The sequence below is a fragment of the Neopsephotus bourkii genome, unplaced genomic scaffold (genome assembly GCF_033783945.1).
Source record: "Neopsephotus bourkii isolate Nb327-2 ecotype Australia unplaced genomic scaffold, CSIRO-AGI_Nbou_v1 NB_821, whole genome shotgun sequence".
Taxonomy (NCBI): Eukaryota; Metazoa; Chordata; class Aves; order Psittaciformes; family Psittacidae; genus Neopsephotus; species Neopsephotus bourkii.
Window position 1 is genome coordinate 2366611 of NW_026901317.1, and position 27022 is coordinate 2393632.

General features: G+C 40.5%; 1 protein-coding gene and 1 long non-coding RNA gene across 2 annotated transcripts in view; one reads left to right on the forward strand and one right to left on the reverse strand.

Annotated features, from left to right (window-relative positions):
- LOC133213450 (uncharacterized) overlaps positions 1–19199 on the reverse strand; it is a 60689-nt gene extending 41490 nt beyond the window's left edge. The window contains exon 1 of the long non-coding RNA XR_009725820.1: positions 19094–19199. This is a non-coding gene — a long non-coding RNA (uncharacterized LOC133213450). The remainder of the gene's footprint in view (positions 1–19093) is intronic.
- Positions 19200–19818: 619 nt separating this feature from the next.
- On the forward strand, positions 19819–23447 carry SLITRK1 (SLIT and NTRK like family member 1). Its single transcript, XM_061355659.1, has one exon. The coding sequence runs from the start codon at positions 20904–20906 to the stop codon at positions 23289–23291; it is 2388 nt and encodes a 795-aa protein (XP_061211643.1). The 5' UTR covers positions 19819–20903; the 3' UTR covers positions 23292–23447.
- Positions 23448–27022: the final 3575 nt, after the last annotated feature.

Sequence of the window (27022 nt, forward strand, 5' to 3'; positions counted from 1 at the left end):
TGAAAGGCTTATCTCCCTGCACATAGCAAGGACTAGTCCCAATTGTTAGCTAGTATTTCACAAGAGCTAGAAATGTGTTAAAATCTCTACAGATAGCAAGAAAAAGAAGAAAGCAAAAGCCCAAAGAAAAAATAATTTTAAGCCTTACAACCCCAACTGTTGTAATTAAAGCAAGTAATTTACTTCAGGTTCTACTGATGTGATAGCATGGGACAAGTCTCCTTTATTCAGTCTTACATACAATGAGTATCATAGGCAATACACATATAAGAAAAGCTGTTCATGTGCCTAAATGTTTACCAGCTCAGAGGCTGGGGTTTTGTACATAAGAAGGTTAGGAAACTTGCAGGAGAGTCATAAAAATTGCAGTTAGCCAAAAATGGCAAAATACCTATATTCTCTTTCATAGAGATATCTATATTTTTTCATCCCTGTCTCTGACACCACAGTTTTCTTTCTAGCAGAAGATCAATCACTAACGAGTAAGGAAGAGAGTACAAAAAGGTAATGATCCAAAACTTTTCAAAATAAAAACTTTCCTGTTAGTTGACTAGCGTAAGCTTGGTGTGCATTTTCAGGGAATTCCTGATTTATGCCCATGTACTGTGCCTGTGGGTACCTTCTGGATAGCACTGTTTTTTGTTTGTTTTTGCATGCTGAAAAATAGGATCGGTCCCGCTGTTATATTGGGTCTTCAACGGATACTAATGTGGTTTTGCAGGCATTCAGAGTCTTGAAAGCCTTCTAGTCTTTTACAAACTGGAAAAGTCTCCACAGACAGACTTCTGACTAACTGTAGAATCTGCCGTTACTGGAGCAATCCAAATGCCTTTGTGTGCATATGTGTTTGTATGTGTGTTTAGGACCTGATTTACCACCCAAGAGTTCTGTTGAGAACTCTTGATTTTATTTGTACTGCTGAACAGAATATGGTCATCTAGAGAGTCATCCAGCTGTTCCTCAGTTATAATGTAGCACAGCATCCCAATTAGTCTTTTTTGGGGTCCTGACAGGCATTTTTAACCAGCACAAGGGTTAAATTTTAACAGCTGCATTGGGCTATTACAGGGTCTTTTAATCCTCCAACAGGCACTACAGTAATCACTGGTGTTCTGTGTGGCCTTGTGTACAAGTACAGCGCTGAAGTCCAAGACACATGATAGGTGCATGTGCTCCAGGAAACACTGGGCTTGCTGAATGTGAGGACTACTTCAGGATTAATTCACTACTTAAGCCTGAGGAAGAATAGCAATTTACCGTCAAAACATTTTCAGAAAGTTAGAGTAGCTTTGACACATTGGTAGATGATGCTGAACTCTAAGAGAAAACAGGACCAGCAAAAACATTGAACCAGCCCAAGTAACAGCCAAAACTGCCAGCCAACCTCATGAAATCAAAGTACATATTTATTTAAATAATCTGAATTCAGGCTAAAATCCTAAAATTGGATATTTATTTTCCAAAATAAGTTAGAATGGTTTTCTGCATTTGCAGTCTTTTGTATTCTTTTAATTCATGTGTGTGTTTCTATCCAAAATTCAAAGCAAAATAATTTTGGAATGAAAATTTAACCTGTACATTGTGAAGTGTCCAACTAGGTTTTTTAACTTTATAAGTCTCCTCCTCAAACACCTTTCTATTTCCTCTGAATTAAATACTGCTGGAATCAAAATAATTAGTTAATTGGTTTTGTTCTCAAACTGGCATTTTTCTTATGGAAACCTATTAGTCATTGGATTTCCTAAGTGGATCCAGTCATGAGACACTGAGCTTCTGGCTGTAGCATACCATTTCTAGGGAACTTCTGGAAGCAATGTTATCTGACTTTTATCACTGCTGCTTGCTTATGAGTGCAAAATCTAAGTACTCACAAAAGCAAACCCAAGAGAAACTACTAAAAAGTGGCAATTACATTCATTGTGACCTTCACTGTCTTACCTTTTAACAGTACCTTCTCTACTCCTTTTTTCCTTTCTTGTAATAACATTTTAGCTCCCTCATCATTTGAAAAGTACAAGGAAGCTAATCCTGCCAGGTACTGAGTGACTTTGATTCCTATTAAGTTGAGGAGATGAAATCACACAGCAAATCTCCTGAACAGCTACTGAAGTGACACAGAGGTCCTGTGTATTTTGGCAAGTCAGGCATTGATGTAGCTGTGGTTGCACAGCTCTGTTTCTGACAGGCAAGTTTTCAGTTCAGGCAGGTTTGAGAAATGGTGGCAATAAGATCTTGCTTCACTACACCTCTTCAGCTCCAACGATGCCTGCAATCAGGACAATTTAAAAGTGAAAAGATAAGGCCAAGAGAAGTGCTTTGGTTCTTCTTTCCTGCAGTGGAGTTTAGCAACCTTGGGGCTTGAGCCTGCTGGCAATATTTGTGTATTCATAAAACAAAAGCAAAGCACCTCCACAGTATGTAAGATATGACACATTATTTTCTAGTATTACAAAGCTTTTCTTTGCTACTTTTGATCCTTTAATTATTTCTTTTTAAATTAATAACAGTGTTTCGAGAATTCTGTTTCCTTTTCTTAGTCGCTGCAGATTACAGCTGCAAAAATGCCTTCTGTAGAGGTCTACTAATCAGCAGTCCATGAGGAACTGTAAGAAGCAGCTTAGCAAAAGCAATCAAAATTCCTATAATCCAGGAAGTAGAAGGGAGAAGAACCCAAAACAAATACACTTAAAAGAAGGCACAGAGGCAATTAGAGAAGATGGCAATAAAATGAAACAATGATGAGTATTTGTATCACTGTCACTGTAGTAGGCCTAAATTTTCATCAGCTGTTCTGCTTTATTTTTAATTTTTTCAGCTAAACACATTTGTAAATTCTCACTACATTAGAAAGCTAGGACCTTTTGGAAGGTCATTTTCTTCTCAATTATTTTGCAAATAGACTGTTATGTAAAGTGGAATGTTAGTTAAAAATAATTAAAAATTATGTTTAATTCTCATGAATTATGAAACTAAAAGAGAAAATAGGCTCTGGTTATTTTGGAAACTGAAGAGCTAAGCATTTACCTCAGTTGCAGTAATGCAGTCAATTCTGATAATATAATAATGAATTATCATTTCAGTGTTTCAGGCAAAGATCAAATGCCAATTATATGTATTTTTTAATTGCACAATTTTACTGAGAATCATTTACCGCAGTCCTGAAAAAAAAAAATCAATACTGTCTATGCAGGTAGCTGGTAGAAGCTAGGAGTAGATGAGTCTATGTTCATCCCTAGCTAGTGAGGAAAATCTTTTGTGGATATTGCCTTCTTACAACTACTGTTACCAATATTGATCTCAGCTAACCACTGCAGTACACTGAAATCAATAGAGCTACATTCCTTGGAGTCACCTAAAACTAGAGCTCTCCATTGTTAAATCAAGTCCATTGACTTGAAATAGCTTTATTTGCACTGGAATGTTAACACAGCACAGAGATAGCAATTGAATGCTAACACAACACAAACAGGGGCATTCCCCCCACATCACTCAGAACCCTGCACAAAACAATCTGGTGAGTTTGTGCTGACAATAATAGAATCTAAAAGGAAAGAAATAATTTCCTCTATCTAGTTTCTTTTAGGAATGTATAGCCTAATATACGTTCTGATTAAAGTGCAGAAGTATCGTCATTAACCTGAACTAGCCCTGACTGTTTCTGGTTTTGGTGTAACTTGCTTGGCAAAGATATGCTCTTTTAATTAAGATGGCTTATACCAAGAGATTATTCTGTAGACAAAGATCTAAAACATCCAGTGAGCAAGCATCCAATCATTATGTGTTGCCATGAAGATAGAAAATCAAGCATGACCACCATATGTCCTGTCTGTCTGTTCATTAGTGCAGATTAAATATTGCTGCTGTTTGTTGGATTTGCCAGTAGTAAGGGCAGTTAAGGAATCATTGAAAAAGAGGCTTACTTTGGACTGATTTAGCTGTTAGACAATCATGCATATGATTGTCTATTCTGTCTTATGTATTTTTGCAGCTGAATCAAATTATCAGATTAACAAAAAGAGATAGACCTAAGTGCCTAATCATGTGTTACAAATTAACCTCGTGTATTTGCTTCCAATAAAGAAAGGGAGACTTGATTCCACTAAAATGTAATGTTGATAAGGTTTATGTCCATTTTTATCTCCCTGTAGAAAATACAGTTTTTTGAACAGTTACGGCTTAGCCTACGGTAGCACTGAGGGACTACTGTTTATGCTATTTTATTTTATTAGCCCACACATATCTGCATCCCATTTTTTATTCTTAAGGATTTGCATGTATAAGATGATTGAACATATGTATGCATATAATAAATACATACATGAAAACATATGCATAGATGCATATAGCTGTATGTATGCATTCATATAAAGAAGAACCTGGTGAGTTGCTGTGTGGCTCACCAGAAAATATGTTTTGATTGCTGTCCTCCTCAAATTGCAGAGTTTGATTTGTTCTGCTGTGCCAAGATCCTTCCCTCATTCATTAATCCACCTTTATATATTGAATCTAACTGGATGTACAGAATATTGTACTGGAAATAATGCAGATTAGAGATTTAGACCACCAAAACCCAACAACAACAAAAAAAAAAACCAACTAAAAAAAAAAAAACCCAAAAAAACCCAAAACAAACATCTTGAATCTCTTGGATAAAGCCAGACTTCACAGATGAATGTCCTTTTTTTAATTGTCCCACTTGAGTGGCTCTTACATTGGGTGGCACATCCTATATTGGGTGTATCAATATTAGTTAATACCTTTGAAATGGGTTGTTTAATCTTTCAAAGCATAAAAACACAACTGCATTCTTCTTGTACAATGTACATAAAAAAAGATGCCAAAGTACCTCTGATTTCTTAGGATGGATTTCATTACAGTTTAAAGCAAGGCCCCTTAGTATTGCTAAATTTATTTAGTATTGCTAAACAGGTCTGCTGGTTTGGAACAGTTTAACAGGACAAAAGAACACAAAAAAAAAAAAAAGCAACCAAAGAGCAACCAACTAAAAATTTATTCTTTGCTTTATCACCATGTTCTTTCAGGCTGAATCCATTCCTTTACTATTCTGTTCTAGTTCAGTAATTTTCTCTTTTTAGGCCCTTTAGGTTAGATCATGGCTATCAGGTCACATCCATCCCCTGAACCTTAAAGCCGTTTTCCATCTTCCTATTCTGGACCATTTTATGCCTCTTATTTGTGCAAAGACACTCGCTACCATTAAAGGAAGTGGGATCTCCTGACATCAATGTTTTCCTCAGCATAAGGAACAAGTCTCCAAGATGTCACTTAGCTGCAAAATGTTAAATAAAATTCAAACTAATTTTAAATTCTAGCTTGATAATGTTTCTATGTAGTATACTGATTGCTCCTTGCAAGTGATAAAACTTTGTTAGCTTGTTTATTGAAAATTACCAAGTAGTTTGGATTACATCTGATGGGATAATGCTGTTTAGCTTTCTTATTTGTGTATTTATTTTAACCACAGACATCAAAGTTGTTCCACATCTGTTATCAAACTAAGACAAAGACAGACCTTCTGCTATGCGGATAAACAGACAGGATTATATACTGCTATCAAATATGTGTTGCTGTTGCAACAAAATAACTCCTGCCCACCCTTCCAAAGTGTCTCCCCACTGATTGAATTTTTAGTTCATTTTGCATACTATCAGTATTGGTTTAGCATTTAGTTATGCTAAATGCATAAGAAGAAAGTGAAGGAGTTGATTTGCAATAATTTGCATCTTTGAATCCACTTGTTTATCTTTGGAATATAGGAGAAGGTGCATGTCTGAAAGATATTACAATGTATTACCTTTACATCTGAAATCCAAAAAGAAAACAGTGTACCAACAGCAGGTTGTTAAATATAGTACCAGATGTTCAGAAAACAAATATCAAATTAACAATTTATGAAACAAACACAAATGTCAAAACACATTGTGAATTTCTGGCAGAAAAATGCTGCTTTAGCAATTACGCTGGCTTTAATTTTCAAACTTCTGACTGAACTGAAGATGGTATTACCAAGCCAAAAGACTCCTACAGGATTTTCTTCATATTGTGCAGAAATATTAAAAAAAAAAAAAAGCCCCAAACAGCACATATAGTTCTGCATTGGTTTGACCCTGCAAGGTACTGAGCATTTCCATTTTACTAAGAATTCACTAAAACTATGGACCCTCCATGTCTTTTGGATTCAGCTTTCATTTAAAAATTCTACAAAAACACCACCACCACAACCATCCTCCCCACCCCCCAAAAAAAACCCACAAACAACCCAAAACCAAAACACCACCTTAAGAAAAACAAACAAACAAAAACAACAGCAATAAAACCATGTTTAAAGACTTGGAAACAGTTATAAGAAATCACAACGTTGGTTTGGAGTTATTTTTTTCACTTACCTGCATTTGTAAAAGGATGTATGCCATATAAAATACGTGATCATGTATGTTTATAGAAGCACAATGAATGGATAAGATTGCCATACTGAATTTTTTAGCAGCAATGCATCTATACTGGTTTTGATATCAAGAGAGCTTGTTCAGAGAGTCCTAAGCCTACCTAAGTGCAAATAAAATACATATTATAGCTCTAAACTACATACGACCCTAACCCCCATTTTCAAGAAGGGGAAAATGAATGACCTGGGGAATTATAGACCAGTCAGTCTCACCTCTGTGCCTGGCAAAATTTTCAAGCATATTCTCCTGGAAGGCATGCTAAGGCACATGGAAAACAACAAGGTGCTTGGTGACAGCCAGCATGGCTTTACTAAGGGGAAATCCTGCCTGACCAATTTGGTGGCCTTCTATGATGGGGATACAGAACTGATGGACAGGGTTAGAGCAGTTGATGTCATCTACCTGGAACTGTGCAAAGCGTTCGACACTGTCCCACACGACATCCTTGTCTCTAAATTGGAGAGACATCAATTTGATGAATGGAGCACTCGGTGAATAAAGAACTGTCTGGATGGCTACAAGCAAAGAGTTGTGGTCAATGGCTCAATGTCCAGCTGGAGACCAGTAACGAGTGGTGTCCCTCAGGGATCAGTGTTGGGACCGGTCTTGTTTAACATCTTCGTTGCTGACATGGACAGTGGGATTGAGTGAGCCCTCAGCAAATTTGCCGATGACACCAAGCTGTGTGGTTCGATTGATACACTGGAGGGAATGAATACCATCCAGATGGATCTTGACATGCTTGTGAGGTGGGCAGATGCCAACCTCATGAAGTTTAACCATGCCAAGTGCAAGGTCCTACACCTGGGTCGGAGCAATCCCAGACACAGCTACAGTTTGGGCAGAGAAGAGATTCAGAGCAGCCCAAGGAGAAGGACTTGGGGGTGTTGGTCAATGAGAAAATGAACATGAGCCAGCCGTGTGCACTTGCAGCCCAGAAAGCCAACCGTATGCTGGGCTGCATCAAAAGGAGTGTGACCAGCAGGTCGAAGGAGGTGATCCTGCCCCTTTATTCTGCTCTCGTGAGACCTCACTTGGAGTATTGTGTGCAGTTCTGGTGTCCTCAACATAAAAAGGACATGGATCTGTTGGAACAAGCCCTGAGGAGGGCCATAAGGATGGTCAGGGGACTGGAGCACCTCCCATATGAAGATCGGCTGAGAAAGTTAGGGCTGTTCAGCCTGGAGAGAAGAGAAGGCTGTGTGGAGACCTCATAGCAGCCTTCCAGTATCTAAAGGGGGCCTATAGGGATGCTGGGGAGGGACTCATCTTTAGGGACTGTAGTGACAGGGCAAGGGGTAATGGATTAAAACTTAAACAGGGGAAGTTTAGATTGGATATAAGGAAGAAATTCTTTCCTGTTAGGGTGGTGAGGCACTGGAATGGGTTACCCAGGGAGGTTGTGAATGCTCCATCTCTGGCAGCTCTCAGGGCCAGGTTTGGCGAAGCCTTGGGTGAGATGGTTTAGTGGGAGGTGTCCCTGCCCATGGCAGGGGCGTTGGAACTAGATGATCTTGAGGTCCTTTCCAGCCCTAGCTATTCTATGATTCTATGAAAATCTCAAAGCGCTTTAAAAATATAAGTAAAATAAACACTGCATATCTTCTCCTGTTTTAACAGCTAAGGCTGTGACCATGTATGAGTAAATGATAGAAATTCACAGTTCTGTCTCAAGTGATTTATAACCTTCAGTAGCATTCAAGCTTGTGTGTTTGTTCTTTCTTTTTCATCTTGACATACGTAAGCGGTAAAGCACCTAACAACAGCAATTTCTGTATTTTTTCAATTTTTAAGATTCTCCAAGTTCTAAAACATTCACATTAATGGGGGAAGTGACTCTAGCTATGATCATATGATCATCTAATATGGTTTTATAATAGATCCTCATTTTCAATTTTTTTACCCCTTTATGAAACTGAAATTATTTGATATTTTTTTATCACTAAATTTGCCTGGATTTTTGGAAAATGAAAGTGTAAGTTAAAAGGAGTTTAGATATCTCTCTGACCGTGATGTCATCTTAAATATATTTAACCATACATTAAAAAAAAAAAAAAAGTCAAGAATTTCTGGTCTGTTACAGAAAAACTTGAAACTTGCCAAGAAGGAGCTTATGAGCAATATTTTGCCTTTTAGCTTTTGTGAAAACTTAACAGCTTCTGAGCTATAACAAAATCCTATTATATCTAGTGAGCTAGGTGGTGATAGCTAAATTAATTATAGTTTTGAATTACACACAGGCTGAACAGAAGACCATAATAAACGTTGTACTACATTGGACAAATTGTCCATCTAACCCTACATCCCATTTCTCACAGTGACTACTATTAATTAAATTGGTTGTTTGCAGCACCAGGAAGGTATGGTTTGGTAGGTTAAAGGAACAAATGAAAGTGTGGCCTAGTTTTTGTTTCCTGTCCTTTGTGTGATCAATTTCCTTTCAAGATTTTTGTTGTTGTTGCTGCTTAATCAGATTATACATTGAGAACTTCTACACAAATTTACTAAAAGGTTGGCATTTTAGTTGTTTATCTACTCATTAATCAATTTTTTAATTAAATAAAGGGCAGAGACATTTCATAAACAGCGGCTGGAATCTCCTAGCAACAACGCTATTAAGATGAAATTTCTTTTCTTTGTTTTCTTTTCTCCTTTTCTTCTTTTCTTTTCTTCTTTTCTTTTTTTTCTCTTCTCTTTCTTTTTTCTTTCTCTTTTCTTTTCTCACTACTATTTTAAATACCCTTGGCTGTTTAGAATGTCTGAATTTAAATATTATTTTGTCATAAAACTGAGATCTTTAAAGAGGTTGATTTTGTTGATCTCAACAAGATAATGCTAACTTATAAAATAGATGATATTCAAAATGTTTGTAAAATAGTGTGTGGAAGGAAATATTCTTAAGTATTCACAGAAAAAGCACAAATTCAAGGAGTTTTTGTAATAATTAGGAAAATTGCTTCCCAAGCATAATATTTTTATGAGTGAAGATTCAGAACAATAAAGCTACTGATACACATAATATAATCAATAAAATCCAGTTTTATGACAGTCATCAACATAGCACTCTTTCGTTTCACCCCTCATTTCTCTCTGATGTGTTGGTAGATATGTAAAAGGAAAAATAAGTGAACATCCCTCTGCAATACTGAAAGGTAAGAAATAACAATGTAACATTCCTCTTGTATATTTATACTTTCAAATGAAATTTTGAAACCACAACTTGATGACTTTTCTTCTGTTTATTCTGCTTGCAAAAATAATTTCCTATTTTTTTTATTGCATATCTGACTACACGAAGATGGCAACTTTATGTTCAGCTGTTCTTGAATTACACTAACAAACATTTCAACTGTTCATTCTGCTCAAAAAATAAGTGAAAAAGCAGACTTAAAAAAAAAGTCTATATTTTATCAATGGAATATTATTCTTTACAAACATTGGCTTGATGTCAGAGTTAATTCCTAGACTGGAATTAGCCACATCTAAAATTAGTCATCTAAAAGTTAGTTAGTTTTAGTACAAAGTAATGTAAACAGTTTAAGGGTCTTTGTGATAAAGTGTCACAAGTAATGCTTTCCCAGCAAAATGTATTCTACTTGTTTTGTAGTTATAGTAGGTATAGTAGAATATTTAGTAGTTATGTAGGTATAGTCGAATATTTAGTACAAGCTGAATGGTAAATTTCTTTTCACTGGCTGTAAGGATGCCTAGGTGGGTATCTGAGACTCGATACTAAAAGCTAAAGCTATCACCAGACTGCTGAAGTGTTCCATCATAGATTTGCTTCAGCTTCTTTTTTAAAAGCTGGTCTTAAAAGCACCAAAATATTTTATTTAAATGATTTAAATATTTAATTAAAACAAGAATATTCTGTAATCACTTCCTACTTTAAAAAAGAAAAAGCCAGAAACCATATTAATTCAGAAAAAAAAAATGTTATATATATGTATTCCAGCAGTGACCTAAAAATAATAAAATCAGTTGTTCAGAGAAATGTACCTCTAGCCTTTAATGTCTTTAGATTCTGGGAAATCCACTATACAAGGGAGTACTCTGGGTCCTCAGACAAAGTTACATTTCCAAATTATCTCTTTTTCACTTTGGTTTCATTTTACTTTCCCTGTAGTTGACCTTCCACGGTTAGAGTGAAAGTATGCAAGTTATTGAGTCAGTCATCTAACTTGAACTTTCATGGTAAGTGTTAGGAGGAAGGAAAATGAAGAACAGTGTCAGAGAGAAGTGGTCCTTCAGCACCAACCCTATGTGACTTCCTACAGGTATTTAATATTCTGTGACCTTGGAGTCCTTTATCAATCTGTTACACACCCATTGAGAGGACAATGCCACTACATTTTTGTGGTGTTACTCACAAACAAGTGCAATAAGAATAAAAAAACTATAGAGTTCCTACTTATGGAGGAGTATATCTGGACTAGGGCATGGTCTGTGCTGCCTTCACAGGAGGACTAGGCCACTTTATTTCTCTGGGTCCAGGAATGGGAGGAATATACTTTTAAACAGATTCATCAGATCTCTGATATCATGGACCTCTCCTCATGATGTGCAGATTAGCAGGTTTATAACGTCTGTCAACCCGCTGAGGCTCAGTTATGTGGTTCTGCAGTGTACCAGACAAATTACCTTTTCAATGGCCAATCACATGAATCCCAGATAACATACATCCTAAAGGACCATATAAAGCAGACCTGGTCTACAGCTAATCAATTGGTTTTTTTTCCTAGTTATAAATGCTAAAACATGTTAGATAAGCCCTTGTACATGATGTAAATAGGGAACTTCTATCCAAAGGAGAAAATACAAGCCTATTTAATAAATGATGACCCAATTCTTATGCCAAGTATTAAAAGCAAATTTGAAATAAACTATTTTCCAGTAACTTCTGCAAAAGTTATGACACATTTATAAACATTAAATATCTATGTAGCTTATGGAGTAAATATTTATGTTGCTTAAATAAAAGTCTTGCTGACAAAACACAGGACTGTTGCACCCATAAAATCGAAACAGATTGAGAAGGGCATATTTGGTACTTGTCTGCCCTGAATCTAAGCATAAGCATGCTAAAATGACTAAACAGCAACATTTTAACTATTTGTGAGATTGCACATTTTGTGATGTTACCAATGGCATAATCAGCAACAATGTCTGAGCACCCAGACACAGCTAACTGTAAAGGTAATACATAACTGCAAGACACAAAAGGAGACTTCTGTGATGTAATTTCACAAACAAGGTACAATGAAAATCATGTACAAGGCATAAATTCTGCAAGACACGAATACTGGATGTAGAACAGGGAGGAAACTTGCCTGGAAAATGAACAAGTCCTGTTCCTGGAAATAACATAATCTGAGTTGGGAGCAGATGATATAAACCTTTGTTTTGTAGTTTCTTTTTCTTTTTTTTTTTTTTTTTTTTTGTGTGTGGAGGTTATGAGGATTGTAAAAATACCATGGATACATAAGAAAAAAGAGGAAGAAAGATGACTCATAACTTTGGCCTCAGCTTAGCACATCAAAGAGATCTCGGAACTGATCCTCAAACCTAACTGCAGCCATTCCTGCAGACTACATGGCATCAGCTCTCTCATGTTGAATACACACAGCTAATGGAGAAGATGGTTATTAAGAACAATTGGAATCTGCAGTAATTAAAACTAATAATGTGTCAGAAGTTGCTGCCAAAAAATGTGTGTTGCTAATGAATTCCAATCCAGGAAAACACTGCTTTGATGCTGGCCTGATTTCTGACTTTTAAATACTCCCATCAGGGTTGCATCCAACTCCTGATATATACATACGTCTGTACACACACACATATACTCAGTTGCAAGATTGTAATTTTGAGATAATAAGGTCCAGAATCATCTAAGCCAGGGTTTTGTGGGAGCTGAATCCTGGACTTCAGTGTATATATATATATATATATATCTCCCATCTAAGTATAGAGATCATTCCTTAACCACCTCAGCAGCAATCCTGATTTTATCCTTTCATCAGCTGGGGAAGGACAGAATTGTTTGTGGACTGCAGTATTACCTGGATCAATAAAATTATCTTGTTTAAATAAAAAGCCTCAAGAAGTTAAAATTAGTGGCTGGAGGCTAGTGAAGGCAGTAAGAGATTTCTTATATCAGCTTTGCCAGTGGAGGAAAAATGGCAAACTACATCCTAAGTCACCACTGCAGTACTCTAGCTTTACATCAGAACAATATATCTGAAATCATTTGGGATGCTCAGATGTAAAATCCAATAGTACAAAGATTAATTGGGTCACCAACCTCTTCTCCTTTATGTGTCTAAAATGTTATTTAATTAAAACTAAAATGCTAGAGTATAGTTTCTAGGCACTACATAAATAGGAAGAAGGTATTATTTTATTATTAATAATGTTTCATCTCTTCAGCTTTCCTACAGTGCTGATACCCAGGAATTCTCCTTTTAATGTGCAGACATCATCGGATTTCCTAATGGTAAATTATTTGTTTTATATTAGAAAACAAAAGTAGCAAAACCAGAGCAAAACACTTCACATTTTAATCAAATCAAATTCTTTGTTTCTGGCTTATATTTTGTACTACACTGAAAATCATTAATTTGGTTTGCATCGTTATCCAGTTGGTTGTTGGTTTTGTTTTTATTTTGTTTTGTAGCAGAAAAAAAGGATTTGGTAGACTTCCTGAAAACAAAAAACAATTCTTCACAGTTCTCATGCTTAAACTAGAGGTTTTGTTCGGTTTGGGTTTTTGCTTTTTTCTGAAATGTTTCTTGAGTGAGAGACTTTGTATTTCAAATGGTTTAGTATTTTTCTCAGAAATCCCAATGTTTTTGAAGTTTGAAGTCTGAAGTCTGTGTCAGGAAAGACTGAGAAAAGAAGACATTCTTTTTCCCCAGTTAAAATAAGTCAATTACAGTGGATTAAGATGTGAATTAATAAGAAAACCAAAACTTAGTATTACTGTCACACTGCATAACTACATTAGGCCTCCAGAAAGAAAATGACTGGCATATGAAACCTTTGATGCATAAAATCAAGTCTGAGAGAGGAGGAGAAGGAGGCAGGAAGCCTTTAGCTTTTCTTTTGGAGCAGGCTTATTTCTATAAATCAGTAGTTCTGCATCTCTGAAATGCTAGCTAGAAGGCAGGGCTGGGCCTTCTGAGACTTGGGTCTATTTCTAGCACTGTCAACGGCTTGACATGTGACCTTCCCAAGGTCAGTGCTCCTGTTTTCCAATCTGTTGAGCAAATAAAATTATATTGCATTCCATTGTAAAAGTCTTCGAGGTGTGTTGATAAGAAGAAGAACTAGGTATTCCTCTTACATAAGATTTGACTTTTTGCCTTTTACCCCTGAGTAATGATGATAATCACCTCAGTCACCATGTTTGTTCATCACATTTCAAAGCACCTTTGGGCTGCATAATTCCTTCTGTTTCCTCAGACTAGGCAACAGAGGCATGGGAAAGAGAAATGAGTTTCCCAGAGTCACATCAGCAAACTATCGGTGGAGGCAGCCTCGGTGGTGTGTTCTACACTCTGGAAAGCATTTCACTCTCCATTATTCAACAGTTAGAGAGAGCAGAGACATAAACTTACCTACTTTTGTTCATTTAAATGATCCTTATGTCGGTCAGAGACTGTGGCATGAAAAGGGGTAAGAAAGTAATTATTGAAAACTATCTTTTTTATTTTATTTTTTTCTTGGTCGAGAAAGATGCTTTTTAATGCCTTATTTCTAAATGATATTGCAAGTTTTGTTCCACGAGTTAACTCATGTTCTTCCTGTCTCAATATGTGATTTTTCACAAGATGATAGAAGCAATTTTTAACTGATTTTGAAATGCATGACTGCACTTTACTAAACTACCCCTGTCAGTTAAATAAGTTGCAGAGTGACCAGCTATTTCAACCTTTTGCTTGTTTGCAGTTAGAAAATGGGCATGTTTCAGGAAAGAATGAAATAAGCAATCAAGCAACAAAAAGCTCACATTAGTAAAAGTGCACTATTATGTCATGTATTGATCACACTACATGAGAGTCAAGCCTTGCAAGATGCTGAGAATTACGCTAATAAGTACTTAAAATGATAATGCTGGAATCTGTTACAAAAAAGTGCTGAGGTTAGAATATAGTGCAGAGGTTATAACTTCTTAAGGGCTATAACATTATACTAGTACTTTTCCTGCTACCACTGATGAAAAGAACAAATATTTCTCACAGCTCCAGATAATATTTTTTCCCCAACCTAAATGTATATCTTTTACCACAAAGAAAAAAAGTAAATAAATAAATAAAATCTGTGTACTTCAGTGCTGCAGTGCTGAGCGCTGCAATGCCAAACTTGGGAGGAAGAAGACTGGAGTGAAATCCCAGTCCACCATGCAGGCAACCAACCATCTCACATACTGCACTGAGGAAGGCAGAAATCAGGCCCTCACATCAGGATAGAGAGCAGTGAAGATGTTGCTTGGAGGACATTTCAGTGAAATGCTGCAGTGGAATCTCAGTTCACATTCTGGGGTCAGGGCTGTAGCAAAACCATCTCCCTCCCTCCATCTGGGCTCCAAAACTTCAAATTTTTCCCTGAAAACAGATAACCCACATCTGTTGCATCAAACTTTTAAAGCAAGCATGTATACGTATGTGTGTGCTTTGGAATGAAAGGAGTAAAAGGAGGTGGGTGACTCAGCTCCCTATATCTCTCCTTCTCACCAACAGCACAGTGGGCAGAATATTCTTTCCTGGTGGAGACATGGGGTCAATTCATTGCTAAGTTAGAAGGAGCTTTAGTCTGTCCCTATAGTACCCTTTTCATTTGAAAAAAGGTCACTTACAGGCCACTCCAGAAGACTATGCTGGAAACTATATGCTGTAGGGGAGAGGACAGGAGGGAGTGAACGTGGGGAATAAAAGAGAAGAAAAAGATTAATTAAAATAACAAAGAAAGATAAAATACATATGTCTCTGTGAATTCAGTCCTTCACCAAACAGCTATTCTGAATACTCTTTCCAGTAAGGACAGCAGTTCTGGGGCTCAGACCTGTCCTAAGAACTGCTCAGGTTTTCTAATGATTTTGATGCAAGCAATCACAGTGGAAACTGGGTCAGAAACTCTGATCAATATATATAGTTTAAATAAGAAATTCTGGTCAAGACCTTGGCCTGGCCAACTCACTAAATACACCTTCTGCTTCCGCTTCGTCAGAATTACAAAGTGAAATGACTACATGGCTTTTATGGCAAACTACACCCAAGATGGATGCAAAATCTGTCTACCTTTGTGTCTCCTATTCACTTTTCTGTCTCTTATTGTTTGAAGCTTGTAAGACTCACACTGTGACCTATGCAGGCCAGTGTTTCCAACACTGGTTGGAATTATCACAAGGTCTGATAAATATTCATACTGAAGAAGAATGTGTATAGGTTTTGCTACTGTCTCCATAGTTTTGACATCTAATGTGCGAAGTCCATTAGGTCAAGCTCAGTCTCACACGAAAGCACAATGCAAGCAAGTCCTCCAAGGGCTCTGCGCACCCTGGTGGGTGCTGTAACTCATGCTCCCCCACTGCCTTTCTCTGGTTCAATGGATCTCAGAATTATTTTTCTTGTAAAGTAGAACAGCTGCAGCAAGAAGGCTGGTACCCTGGTAGTTGAGGGTATGAGCCAAGAAAGAGGAACATGTGGGCTGGCTCTTACATTGCAAAAGATAGAGATTTTTTATTTTCTCATCCTGAGCCAGTCTCCTACTCACTAGATAGAAGTAGGCAAACCACTTCTCTAACTTTCTTTTCTTTTTTTTTTTTTTTTAATCAATCATCATCATCTGCCACTGCATCATTTTGCGAAGTTCCATCTGGTGAATGTATCACGAGAAGAATTGGAACATGCTCACACGTCACTGCCCTCAGGAAAATGAGGGAAATAAATACCTAGTTTTGAAAATCTTGTTAGGCCTAAATGCAATTTAGGTACACATCTAGTAGTTCTGTAAAGACTGGCCTGTGAAACATATTGAGATAGAAAATTCTGGGAGGAGATCCTTGTATTAGTTTAACCCATCCTACCCTTACATAAAAGGGTTTAAACTGACTGGTTTGAAGTTACATTGGGAAGCTTAGTTTCTGCAGGAGCTGCACCAACATATGGAGACACATATGCATAGACAAAGCCTGAATAAAGCTATAATTTCAAATTAAACAATGATCATATAACTTTCTGTTTGCTGAGTCCATCATAATTTGCAGTGCACACATGTACAGAGATGTTTATATACATATTTATATATATGTGTGTGTATCCACACACAGAATAATGTCTGCAATGTAGGATGTCTTGATTGTGATTATACCTCCCACAGAAATAATGAAGCCAATTTTACAGAACATGGCACAAGTATTGAAAGCAGGGTATCTACAGTAACAAATTTGTGTTCTGCAGAAACTTTGCAGATGCTCTGAGTTCTGCTTTGCAAGTTCTACAATGTTAGATGAGGTAATGAGCTTTTTAACATGTTCTGATATAGCACAAATAAAACCTTAACCAGTGTGACTTACATAGTCATGGCAACAGGAGGATGAGAGGTTACCAACTGGGAAAATGTAAAAGTACTCAGTACCTTTTCCTATTTTATTTTCCATATCAGGATCAAAAATGTTCCTGTTCAAAAGGCAATTGTGATGCCCAAGACATTTGGCTTGTGCTTGGTCAAATACGGGACTCTCCACCCAGAAGAAAGATATAATTAAGAAGCTCATTGTCTTAGGCTTCTAGAAGTTGCAAAGGCAAACACAAGGAAAAGACATCAGATAAGGAAAGGAGTCAAGGAAAATATACTTGGGTGCTCTTTCCCCAATATGATCTTCTGGACAACTGGGAGGAGACATTGTGAGCTCCGGTTATTCAACCTGTGTATAGATTGAGAACTGGAATGCATATGCTGGATTTTAAAAACCCATATTCATTGGCCTTTCAGTGCTGCATGATCTCTCACTTTACCACATTCTATAGGTAAAAGAGCAAATTATTTCAGCCAGACATCCTCATCAACCTGATCCAGAGTAGGTATCTCCTTAAAGCACTTGGAGGCAGGCCTCTTCTTCTAAGGTATTCATTTCCAAACTTAATTCAAGATGAGGAAATCTGGCAATTTAGGATTATGGCACTGAATAATGATAGATTAATTCCCTGTTCCTGACACATTTTTCCTGTGTAATTTGACTTACAGAACCGAAACATCTGATACCAGATCTAAAATGTATCATGCCTCTTTTCTTCCTCTCTGACTTGCCTTCTGGATGCAAACCTTGGCATGCAAACACTCTCGTAATACATATATCATATATATGACATGAATCTCCCTATATAGTTCCAAAGTATACAGCTGAAGACACAATGGGTTCCTTATCTAAATAGTCTTTTGGAATTTACAAAGTAGTCATGAACACTCTTACATCTTCTGGCAGACTTTTTAGCTCTTTCCCCTCCCCCCCCCCCTTTTGAAAATCTAGGACCGCAGGTGGCTTACACTAGGTTCCCACCTCACAGCAGATGCTTTGGAAGAAGCAAACAATTTGTCCTTCATGCTTTGACAACAGGTCATTGTCTCCTTCCTCTTACTTGATTTGTATTTATTTATTTAATACCTTGCTAATGTTCAGGTCTCTGGCTGCATTTTGATTCTTTTTACAGTGCTTGAACAATTTTAATAACATGAAGGTGAAGATGCTCAGAAGCTTTATTCTATAGTGGGAGAACAAGTTTCTTAGTCCTACTGCCTCACATCCAACTTAGTGTTCATCAGACTGCAGCTTTTCAGCCTTTCCTCCCCCGGGATTTTCCTAACGGTGATCTTATCGCTGCTGCTGACACGGAGTAAGTCACCTACCCTAACTCAGACCTCAACCCTGTCCCCTTCCCCTGATTCTCCTGCCTCCTTCCACAGAGTTTCCTGGGGACTTCCCTACCTCCCCGTGCACTTCGAGGCTGCTATTTTTGATCCATGGAAGGTTTCCAGCCCGCCTGGCACCGCCCCCCCTCACCCCCCACCGCCCCGACATCACCGAGAGACAAAGTCAAAGAAACCATCAGGAGAAATGAATTAATGCGCCTCAACGTGGCGCCAAGTTTCCTTCTTTTTTTTTTTTTTTTTTTTCTCCTGAAGAAACCACTAATACATTTATTGTGGTGCTTTCTGTCTCAGTGGCATTTTACCTCTTCTGGTGCGTTTCTAATTTATTGGGCAGGCTTTTTCGGGGCCAGGATTTTTCTCTTTTTGTTTCCTCCTCCCGCCCCGTTTCCTCCCTCCCCTCTCCCTCGTCCCTCCGTAGTCCCTGTGCACCGTGACCAACTGAGAAGCCAAATCTTCATCCTGGGGACCCGAAATGGCCACGGTAACTGTTGCAACTTGTCTGTGGTCTAATTACATTAATTTGATAAGATCATCATCGGCAGGATGTCTAATTTACTTGCAAGCAGCAGCCAGGGAAAAGCGTTGACCAAATTAGCATGCCGCCGGGACCAGGGGATGCGGGCTCCATGTGGCTTTCTGGCTTTTCGTATAAATAACCCTCCTCCAGCCCACTCCCGCGGTTAACCCCCCCTCCCCACCAGTATGCCGCAAAGTTCACCAGCGGCGCCGGACGGGAGAGGTGCAGCCCTGGGATGCAGGAGGCACCCGGCGGCCAGGCTGCCTCTCCCGACCCCTCCTCCTCTTCCTCCTCCTCCTACTTCTCCTCCTCTCTGTCCTCCTCTTCCCTCTCCTCCTCCTCAGCACGATTTGACAAGGCAGGGGGAAACGTGGGTTTTCTCTTGCACCACCAGAGATGCAACTGGTTCTTCACATCTGAACCCCGTCCAAATGATGCAGAAACTTTCGTATGCTTGGCTCCTTTCTTTAAGGCCAGGCACCGATTTTCCCGCTGTGTAATCTCTTTTGTCAAAAGGGTGGGAGCTGGAAAGGGCGGTGGGAGAAGGGGGAGGGGGGCGAGGGAAGCAAGCGTTGTATTTCCCCAGAGAGGATATTAGGAGCATCCATAGAGAAAGATCGATGCGTGTACGTAAGTGTATCTGTAGATTATATATATATATATATATATAAGAATGTCAAGATACACAACCGTCAGTTTCAGCCCTCTCCTCCTATCCTTAAGGGAGACACTATACTCTATGGAAACAGGTAGCGTGAATTGCTAATAGTGAAGCAAATCCCCTCCTCCCTACTCCCTTCTTCTCTGTGATCATCTAAATTATAAATATATAGAAAGAAGATGCAATAATCCATGGTTCAGCATTGCACAGAGAACGCCAGCAAGACACCAAATCCAGCGTGAAACAGTTAGGCTGAGGGGAGGGCGAAATGCATTTAAAGCAACGACAAAAATGGCGTGCAGAATAATTACCTCAAATTGTTATTCGCTTGACACCCTGACACTAATTCTGTTGCAGCCATTAGGAAATACAGTGAGGCAAACGTACCTTCCTCGGCTGCTGGTGCAGGTGTGAGTGTGTGTGAATGGGGGCAATAAGGCAGGCCTGGAGGGGGGGAATGCTAAACTTTCCATCTTAAAAGAAAAGAAATAAATCAAATGATCCATTTAGGACAAAACATCTAAATAGATCGACAGCTTTTAATGCCAGCGTTTTTAACGCTTGCCCTCTACGTGGATTGATTTTTTTTTTTCTCCAGCATTCCCTCAGCAGATGGATTTTTGCCACTGCAGCTCAGCAGAGGGTGTCAGATCTTTCAGTGTGCACCAGGTTGAAACGAGCAGAGCCTCTTAGCAACTCTCCCTCTGCGTGCATGTGAGTGTGTGCGAGCGTGCCACTCGGCAGCAGCGGAAGAAAGAGGAAAGAAGAGCGAGAGAGCGGGCGAGCGAGCGAGGAGGGGAGGCAGCCCGGCAGGCAGGGAGAGGCGAGGCGCGGCGCGGTGCGGCGGGCGAAGGGGCGGTCGGTGGGGCGGTAGGGCTGTGGGGAGGCCCCGGCCCCGCGGCAGGCTCCGGCCGCCGGCACGGGCATGGGCGGCCGCGCAGCGCAGCGGGGGCCGGCGCGGCGTGGCGCCGGCGGCTCGGCGGGTAGAGCCTAGGCTGGGGCGCGCTTTCAGCACCGGGGCGCTGGACAGCGCCCGGCGGGCGGCGGGATAGAAGCGCGGCTCCGCGGGCGCGCGGCAAGGTCAGCCCTGCGCGGAGCCGCGCGCAGCGGCATCCTCCGCGGCCAGCGCCGCGCTCTCCGCCTGCGCCGCTCGGACATGCCGCGGGCCAGCAGCAGCGATCCCTCGGCGGTGAGACAGCCCGACCGGCCGCAGACCTCCGCTTAGGTTCCCGGGAGCCGTCAGGGAGGGGGACCGAGTAGGGGCACTCTTTTATTTCTTTTTTTTTTTTTCTTTCCCTTCTACTTTTTTTTTTTTTTTTTTTTTTTTTTAATGCGTGCTTGCAGTACGTGCCTGGATAGTTTGTGGATACAATTATTGACTGGAATCTGGGCTGTTGCAGTTGTACTTGGGGGGGGGAGAGAGGGAGAGAGGAGACAAGAAAGCATCCCCCCTCTGCCGACCCTCCTTGCTCCCCCTCCCCACGTTTTATTTTTCTTTCTTTTTTTTTTTTTTTTTCCTCCCCCCTTGTTGACGATTCGGACATTTAATGTATTGAATGAACTGGAATTGCTTTCCGTGAGAGGAGGATGGTTGCTGTTACTTTGTGACGAGATCGGGAATGAATTGCTCGGTTTAAAAATGCTGCTTTGGATTCTGTTGCTGGAGACGTCTCTTTGTTTTGCTGCTGGAAACGTTACAGGGGACGTTTGCAAAGAGAAGATCTGTGCCTGCAACGAGATAGAAGGGGATTTGCACGTAGACTGTGAGAAAAAGGGATTTACCAGCCTGCAACATTTCACTGCCCCGACTTCCCAGTTTTACCATTTATTCCTGCATGGCAATTCCTTGACTCGACTTTTCCCTAATGAGTTTGCTAACTTTTACAATGCAGTTAGTTTGCACATGGAAAACAACGGTTTGCATGAGATTGTTCCTGGGGCTTTCCTTGGGCTGCAGCTGGTGAAACGCTTGCACATAAACAACAACAAGATCAAATCATTCAGGAAGCAGACTTTCCTGGGGCTGGACGATCTGGAATACCTCCAGGCAGATTTCAATCTATTGCGGGATATTGACCCGGGAGCATTTAGGGACTTAAACAAACTAGAGGTGCTGATTTTAAATGACAATCTAATCAGCACCTTGCCCCCCAACGTGTTTCAGTATGTGCCCATCACCCACCTCGACCTCCGGGGAAATCGTCTTAAAACCTTGCCTTACGAGGAGGTCCTGGAGCAGATCCCAGGAATTGCTGAAATCCTGCTAGAGGATAACCCTTGGGACTGCACTTGCGATCTGCTGTCGCTGAAGGAATGGCTGGAGAACATACCCAAAAACGCTTTGATCGGCAGAGTGATTTGTGAGGCTCCCACTAGGTTGCAGGGCAAAGATTTAAATGAGACCACAGAGCAAGAGCTGTGCAAAAAGAACAGAGTGGATTCTAGCCTAGCTGCTCCCCCTGCCGAAGAAGAAACCTGCGATCCTGGTCCCATTCCAACTCCCTTTAAAATACATGGCAAAGAAGACCCTGCCACACCAGGATCTGGTCCAAGCGGAGGTACAAAGATTCCTGTCAACTGGCAAATTAAGACCAGACCCACTGCTGCTGTGTCAACAGTCAGCGTGAAGAACAAGCTACCAGCTACAGTGTCCTGCCCACAGATCTGCAGCTGTGATCAGATCCCTGGCTCGGGTTTAAAGGTTAATTGCAATGACAGGAACGTGAGCAGCTTGGTGGATTTGAAGCCCAAGCCATCCAATGTGCAGGAGCTGTTCCTGAGAGACAACAAAATACACACCATCAGGAAATCCCACTTTCTGGATTACCGGAAACTTAATCTACTCGATCTGGGCAACAACAACATTGCCACTGTTGAGAACAACACCTTTAAGAATCTCTTTGAGCTCCGATGGCTCTACATGGATAGCAACTACTTAGACACCCTGTCCCGGGAGAAATTTGCTGGGCTGCAAAACCTGGAGTACCTGAACGTGGAGTTTAATGGCATCCAGCTGATCATGCCTGGCACCTTCAATGCAATGCCGAAACTGAGAGTCCTCATCCTCAACAACAACCTGCTGAGGTCTCTCCCAGTAGATGTGTTTGCTGGGGTCTCGCTTTCCAAGCTGAGTATACACAACAATTATTTCATGTACCTCCCCGTGGCAGGGGTGCTGGACCAGCTCACCTCCATCACCCAGATAGATCTACATGGCAACCCATGGGACTGTACTTGCCCTATCGTGCCTTTCAAACAGTGGGCAGAGATGCTGCGCCCCAAGGTGATTATGAGTGACCTGAGGTGTGAGTCCCCCGAAGATTTCTTCAAGGAGGATTTCGAGTCTCTCTCCAATGACGTTATTTGCCCTCAGTTAAAAATCTTGCCCACATTAACTTCGACTAATAAAAACAGCACCGGCTTGACAGAGACAGGTACTCACTCCAACTCCTACTTGGAGACCAGCCGTGTCTCTATTTCAGTGCTAGTGCCAGGGCTCCTGCTGGTTTTTGTGACCTCTGCCTTCACGGTGGTTGGCATGCTGGTGTTCATCCTGAGGAACAGAAAGCGGTCCAAGAGGAGGGATGCCAACTCCTCTGCATCCGAAATCAACTCTTTGCAGACCGTCTGTGACTCGTCCTACTGGCACAACGGGCCCTACAGTGCTGACGGGGCCCACAGGGTTTACGACTGCGGCTCACACTCGCTATCGGACTGAGGCGGCGGGCGGGATGGGAGCGGCCTCCAGCGGGGACCGGGACCGGCCCTTCGCTCTCTGCGGGTGGGGAGGCAGCGCCGTCCGGGGACTTCTCTGCATCTCGGCGACCTTCGGTGAGAAACAGCAGAACACAAGCACGCCCCCCCCCCCCCCCCCCCCCAAAAAAAAAAAAAAACAACCCCGAGGCCCCGTGAGCGGCGGGGACAGCCCGACGCTGGGGCGCAGCCGCGCAGCTCCGTGCATCCCTGCGCGGTGGGCGCATCCCCCGCCCCTGAGCTGCCAGGGCAGCAACGGACAAGAGAGGATCCTTTCCCTGCGGCTCCGGCTGGGCGAAACACGGCTCCTGGTTATGCTGGGCTTTTGTTCTGTTGTGTTGGGGTTTGTTTTGCTTCTTTGTGCCCTCTTCTCGTGTGGACCGAGCCCTCTCCGAGAGGCCGGGAAGAGGAGGGGGGCGGAGGAAAGGCTGGCGTTGGCCTCCTCCTGACAGCAAAGCAAGAGTGGAAAGTTGCACGAAGGCATGAATGTAATGTAAATAAATGACTCCGAAACAAACAGACAAATGGACACCCACACACACACACAAAAAAAAAAAAAAAAAAAAAAAAAGAAGTGCTGCATGGCTCGCATGGATACAACGCACCCCAGGGACGCTCCAGCCCCCGACTGGAAGCAGCGTCTAGTTCACACCATCATCCCTCTTACCTGATAAGTCCCTTCGTATCAAACCTTCTATATAAGAAATACAGTATAATAATAAAAAGTGCCATTTCGCCATTTTTGTGTGATCAATAGGCAGTAGAGATCGTACTTTTACTGTGGAAGACAATGTAAAAGGTTTTATTTAAGACATAGTTGCATGGATATTCTCATTGGATTTTTTTATTATTATTTTTTTATTTTTTTGAGGCAGGAATTACTTTGCTGGGATAGATTTGCTTTGTTGACGCTGGGTTGTGTTTTGGTTTTCGGGAGGGGGGAAGGGAGGCTTCGGTTTTGTTTTCTCTCTCTTTCAATATACATATTCAGTATTGCCTTTCCATCTGAATGTAAAAATTAGTACCCTTGATTTCTATTATGGTAACAGTGTAAACATACAAAGAAAAAAATCCAAGGCAGTTAAGCATGACCAATTAATGTCACTCTAGTGCTTAGGCTGCAAAGTTTAATGGTAGAAAATTCTGTGCTGTTGTAAATCTTACTTATAACTTGAGGAAACCAGAACTGAGGAAGCAAGTGAAACTTACTAATTCTATTCGAGGATTTTATAATGGCATATTTTTTCAGTATTAAAGTGAAAATGTTTTCAACTCCGGGTCCTTACCATTTTTCCAGCATCAGTTCTTTGCAAGCGGGTTATTTGGGTTTAGGGGACAGAGCCTCCTTTCAGTGATCTGTGTGTGTGTTTCTCTCCCTCTCTCTCTCTTTCCCTCTCTTTCCCTCTCATTCATTCACTCGCAGAGGCGCAAACATCCTTCCCTCACCCCTTCCCCACTGTAAATAACACACATAAGTTTCCTTCCTCTGCCCCTCTTCCTCGCCTTCCTCTTTTTTCTTTTTTCCCCCTTTTTCTTAATATATAATGAGGCAGTGAATCCCTTTATTAACACCGCTGTCGCCGCCTGTTCTGTACACACTGCAGATGTATTAGGGATGTTAGTGGGAATTTGATTTAATTGACTCTGCCTAGCTCGGTCTCATTAAGCGGGAGCCGGATTTCAGCTCTCAGCAGCAGCACTTGGGGCCCGCAGGCAGCTTGTGTTGCTGCCGGCAAGGCGGGGCTGCTGCGGGCGGCAGGGCTGCAGTAGCTGCTCCAAGTGGGAAAACTAATTAGCAAAGGGACTTTCCCATCCCTGCTCTGGGTAGCTGCACCCTTTGATATTAAATGCTGGGAAACTAAAAAATCCAACGCGGAGCAGTGCTGCAGCTGGATTTCAGGCAGATCGCATTTGATCCCGTTCCTGTGTGGGAAAGTGCCCCTAAATTCAGTAAAACCTATAAAGGCGAAAGTCCCTGCAAAGCACTTGTAACTCACAGCTCAAATCCCAGTGGAGACATGGAGAATTTCAGTCACGTTGCTTCTGGCTTCCTCCAGGCAGAGAACCCTTTTAAAGACTAAAACACCGTAAGGGACTTGCTAAACTTCAAATATTCATACGGTTTGCTTTATAGAAAATGCCCACCTTTGGGATATGCGGGGAGAAAACAGACCCATACATACACATTGCAATAGATACATTCTTGAAAACGAGGCAGAAGCCTGGTGCAGAGAGTGTTCATGAAGGAGCATGGGGAACAGGTCATTCAGAATTCTTCATCACTGCCTGCAGCCTCCTGGAAAATACCTTGATGTTTGGTTGTGTAGCTCTGAAAACGGGATGTCCTGCTTGGTTATACAAACCGCCTGTATTTTGAATGCCCTTCTTTATCTCCTCTTGCTTCTTTGTTAGGATGATTGTTCTGCCAGGACATTCTGTGTAACGCAAAGTGATGGCAGTAGAGGCACTAGTTTGCCACTGTGCAAGCTACCAGATTGAGAAGAAAAAGAAAATACATTTACATGTAAGTCAGTATTTCTGTCCTCAATAGGCCATCAACGTCATCTAAGGCACAGTCAAAAAAAAAAATTGAAGAATAATCCAGTGCACCCCTACATGGCTACCTTTTTTTTCTGCCTTCTCCACAATGCTGTGGTGGTACAAGAACTGAGAACATCAAAGATACATCCCATGCTAAAAAAATATAGTTATGCAAAAGATACAGTAAATTAAACATGTCAAATCAATGTCTGAGATCAGATAGGTATGCATTCCAGATAATGTAATGATAATTATATGTAATTTTGATTTGTCATCATGGAGAAGTAGGATAAACTTGTAACTTTGCTCATTTACTTTCCTTAAAGTTCTAGTTCCTTGGCACAATTAAACAGAAATGTTAGTTCAATTGAAGTGTTGAAGATGTGCATTTTTCACCCAGTTTCTAGGTTGGGGCAAATAACAAAACAACCCTTTCTCCTTCTGTGTCATTTTCTGATTTTAGCATTCACATGATTCTTTCTTCCATCCTGTAGACAGTCACCGTTAAAACACATAGATCTCCTAACTCTCTGAGATGATAGAATAATTGCCAGGCTTTGAATGATGATGCTTATCTTATTTGCATGTTTAGCACTTCCAAGGTTATTTTCATCAAAACAAAACACTCAAACCAAAAAGAAAAACAAGATGAAGAAAGGGTATGATTGAGGATGCATTCAAGGAGAGTGGAGTGCAAATATGTTAAATATGTTTAACTGTACTGCATTAACAACAATAAGAATTAAATGTTTTATTCATTTTGATAATGCCTAACTGTCGTGGTATAATTCTAACATTGGAAGCCTATATAACAGACATGTTGTGTCAAAACGTGCATTTTTTTCCTGTTAACTTCAAGGCATAATATATATCACAATAATTTACTTCTTATTTTTTAATCACCACAGTAAAGTGATTTTTGTTGTTTTAGAAAGAACAGACAGGAAAGGAACAGATATCTTGTTTAGTTAATTAAGGAAGTATTTTTTTCTCCAAACACTTCAACTAATAATAGCGTAGAGTTTAAACTGTTGCCATAGAAATAGATGCCTGTATGCCTGGTAGCCTCTTGCATGCCACTGCAGAAGACTGAATGGAACTGTAGGAGCAACCCGATAAAATTTTAAATTAATACTCATAGGTGATATGCATCAT

What these genes read in the sequence shown, in the direction of transcription:
- SLITRK1 (XM_061355659.1), top strand. Translation starts at nt 20,904, where the DNA reads ATGCGTGCTTGCAGTACGTGCCTGGATAGTTTGTGGATACAATTATTG.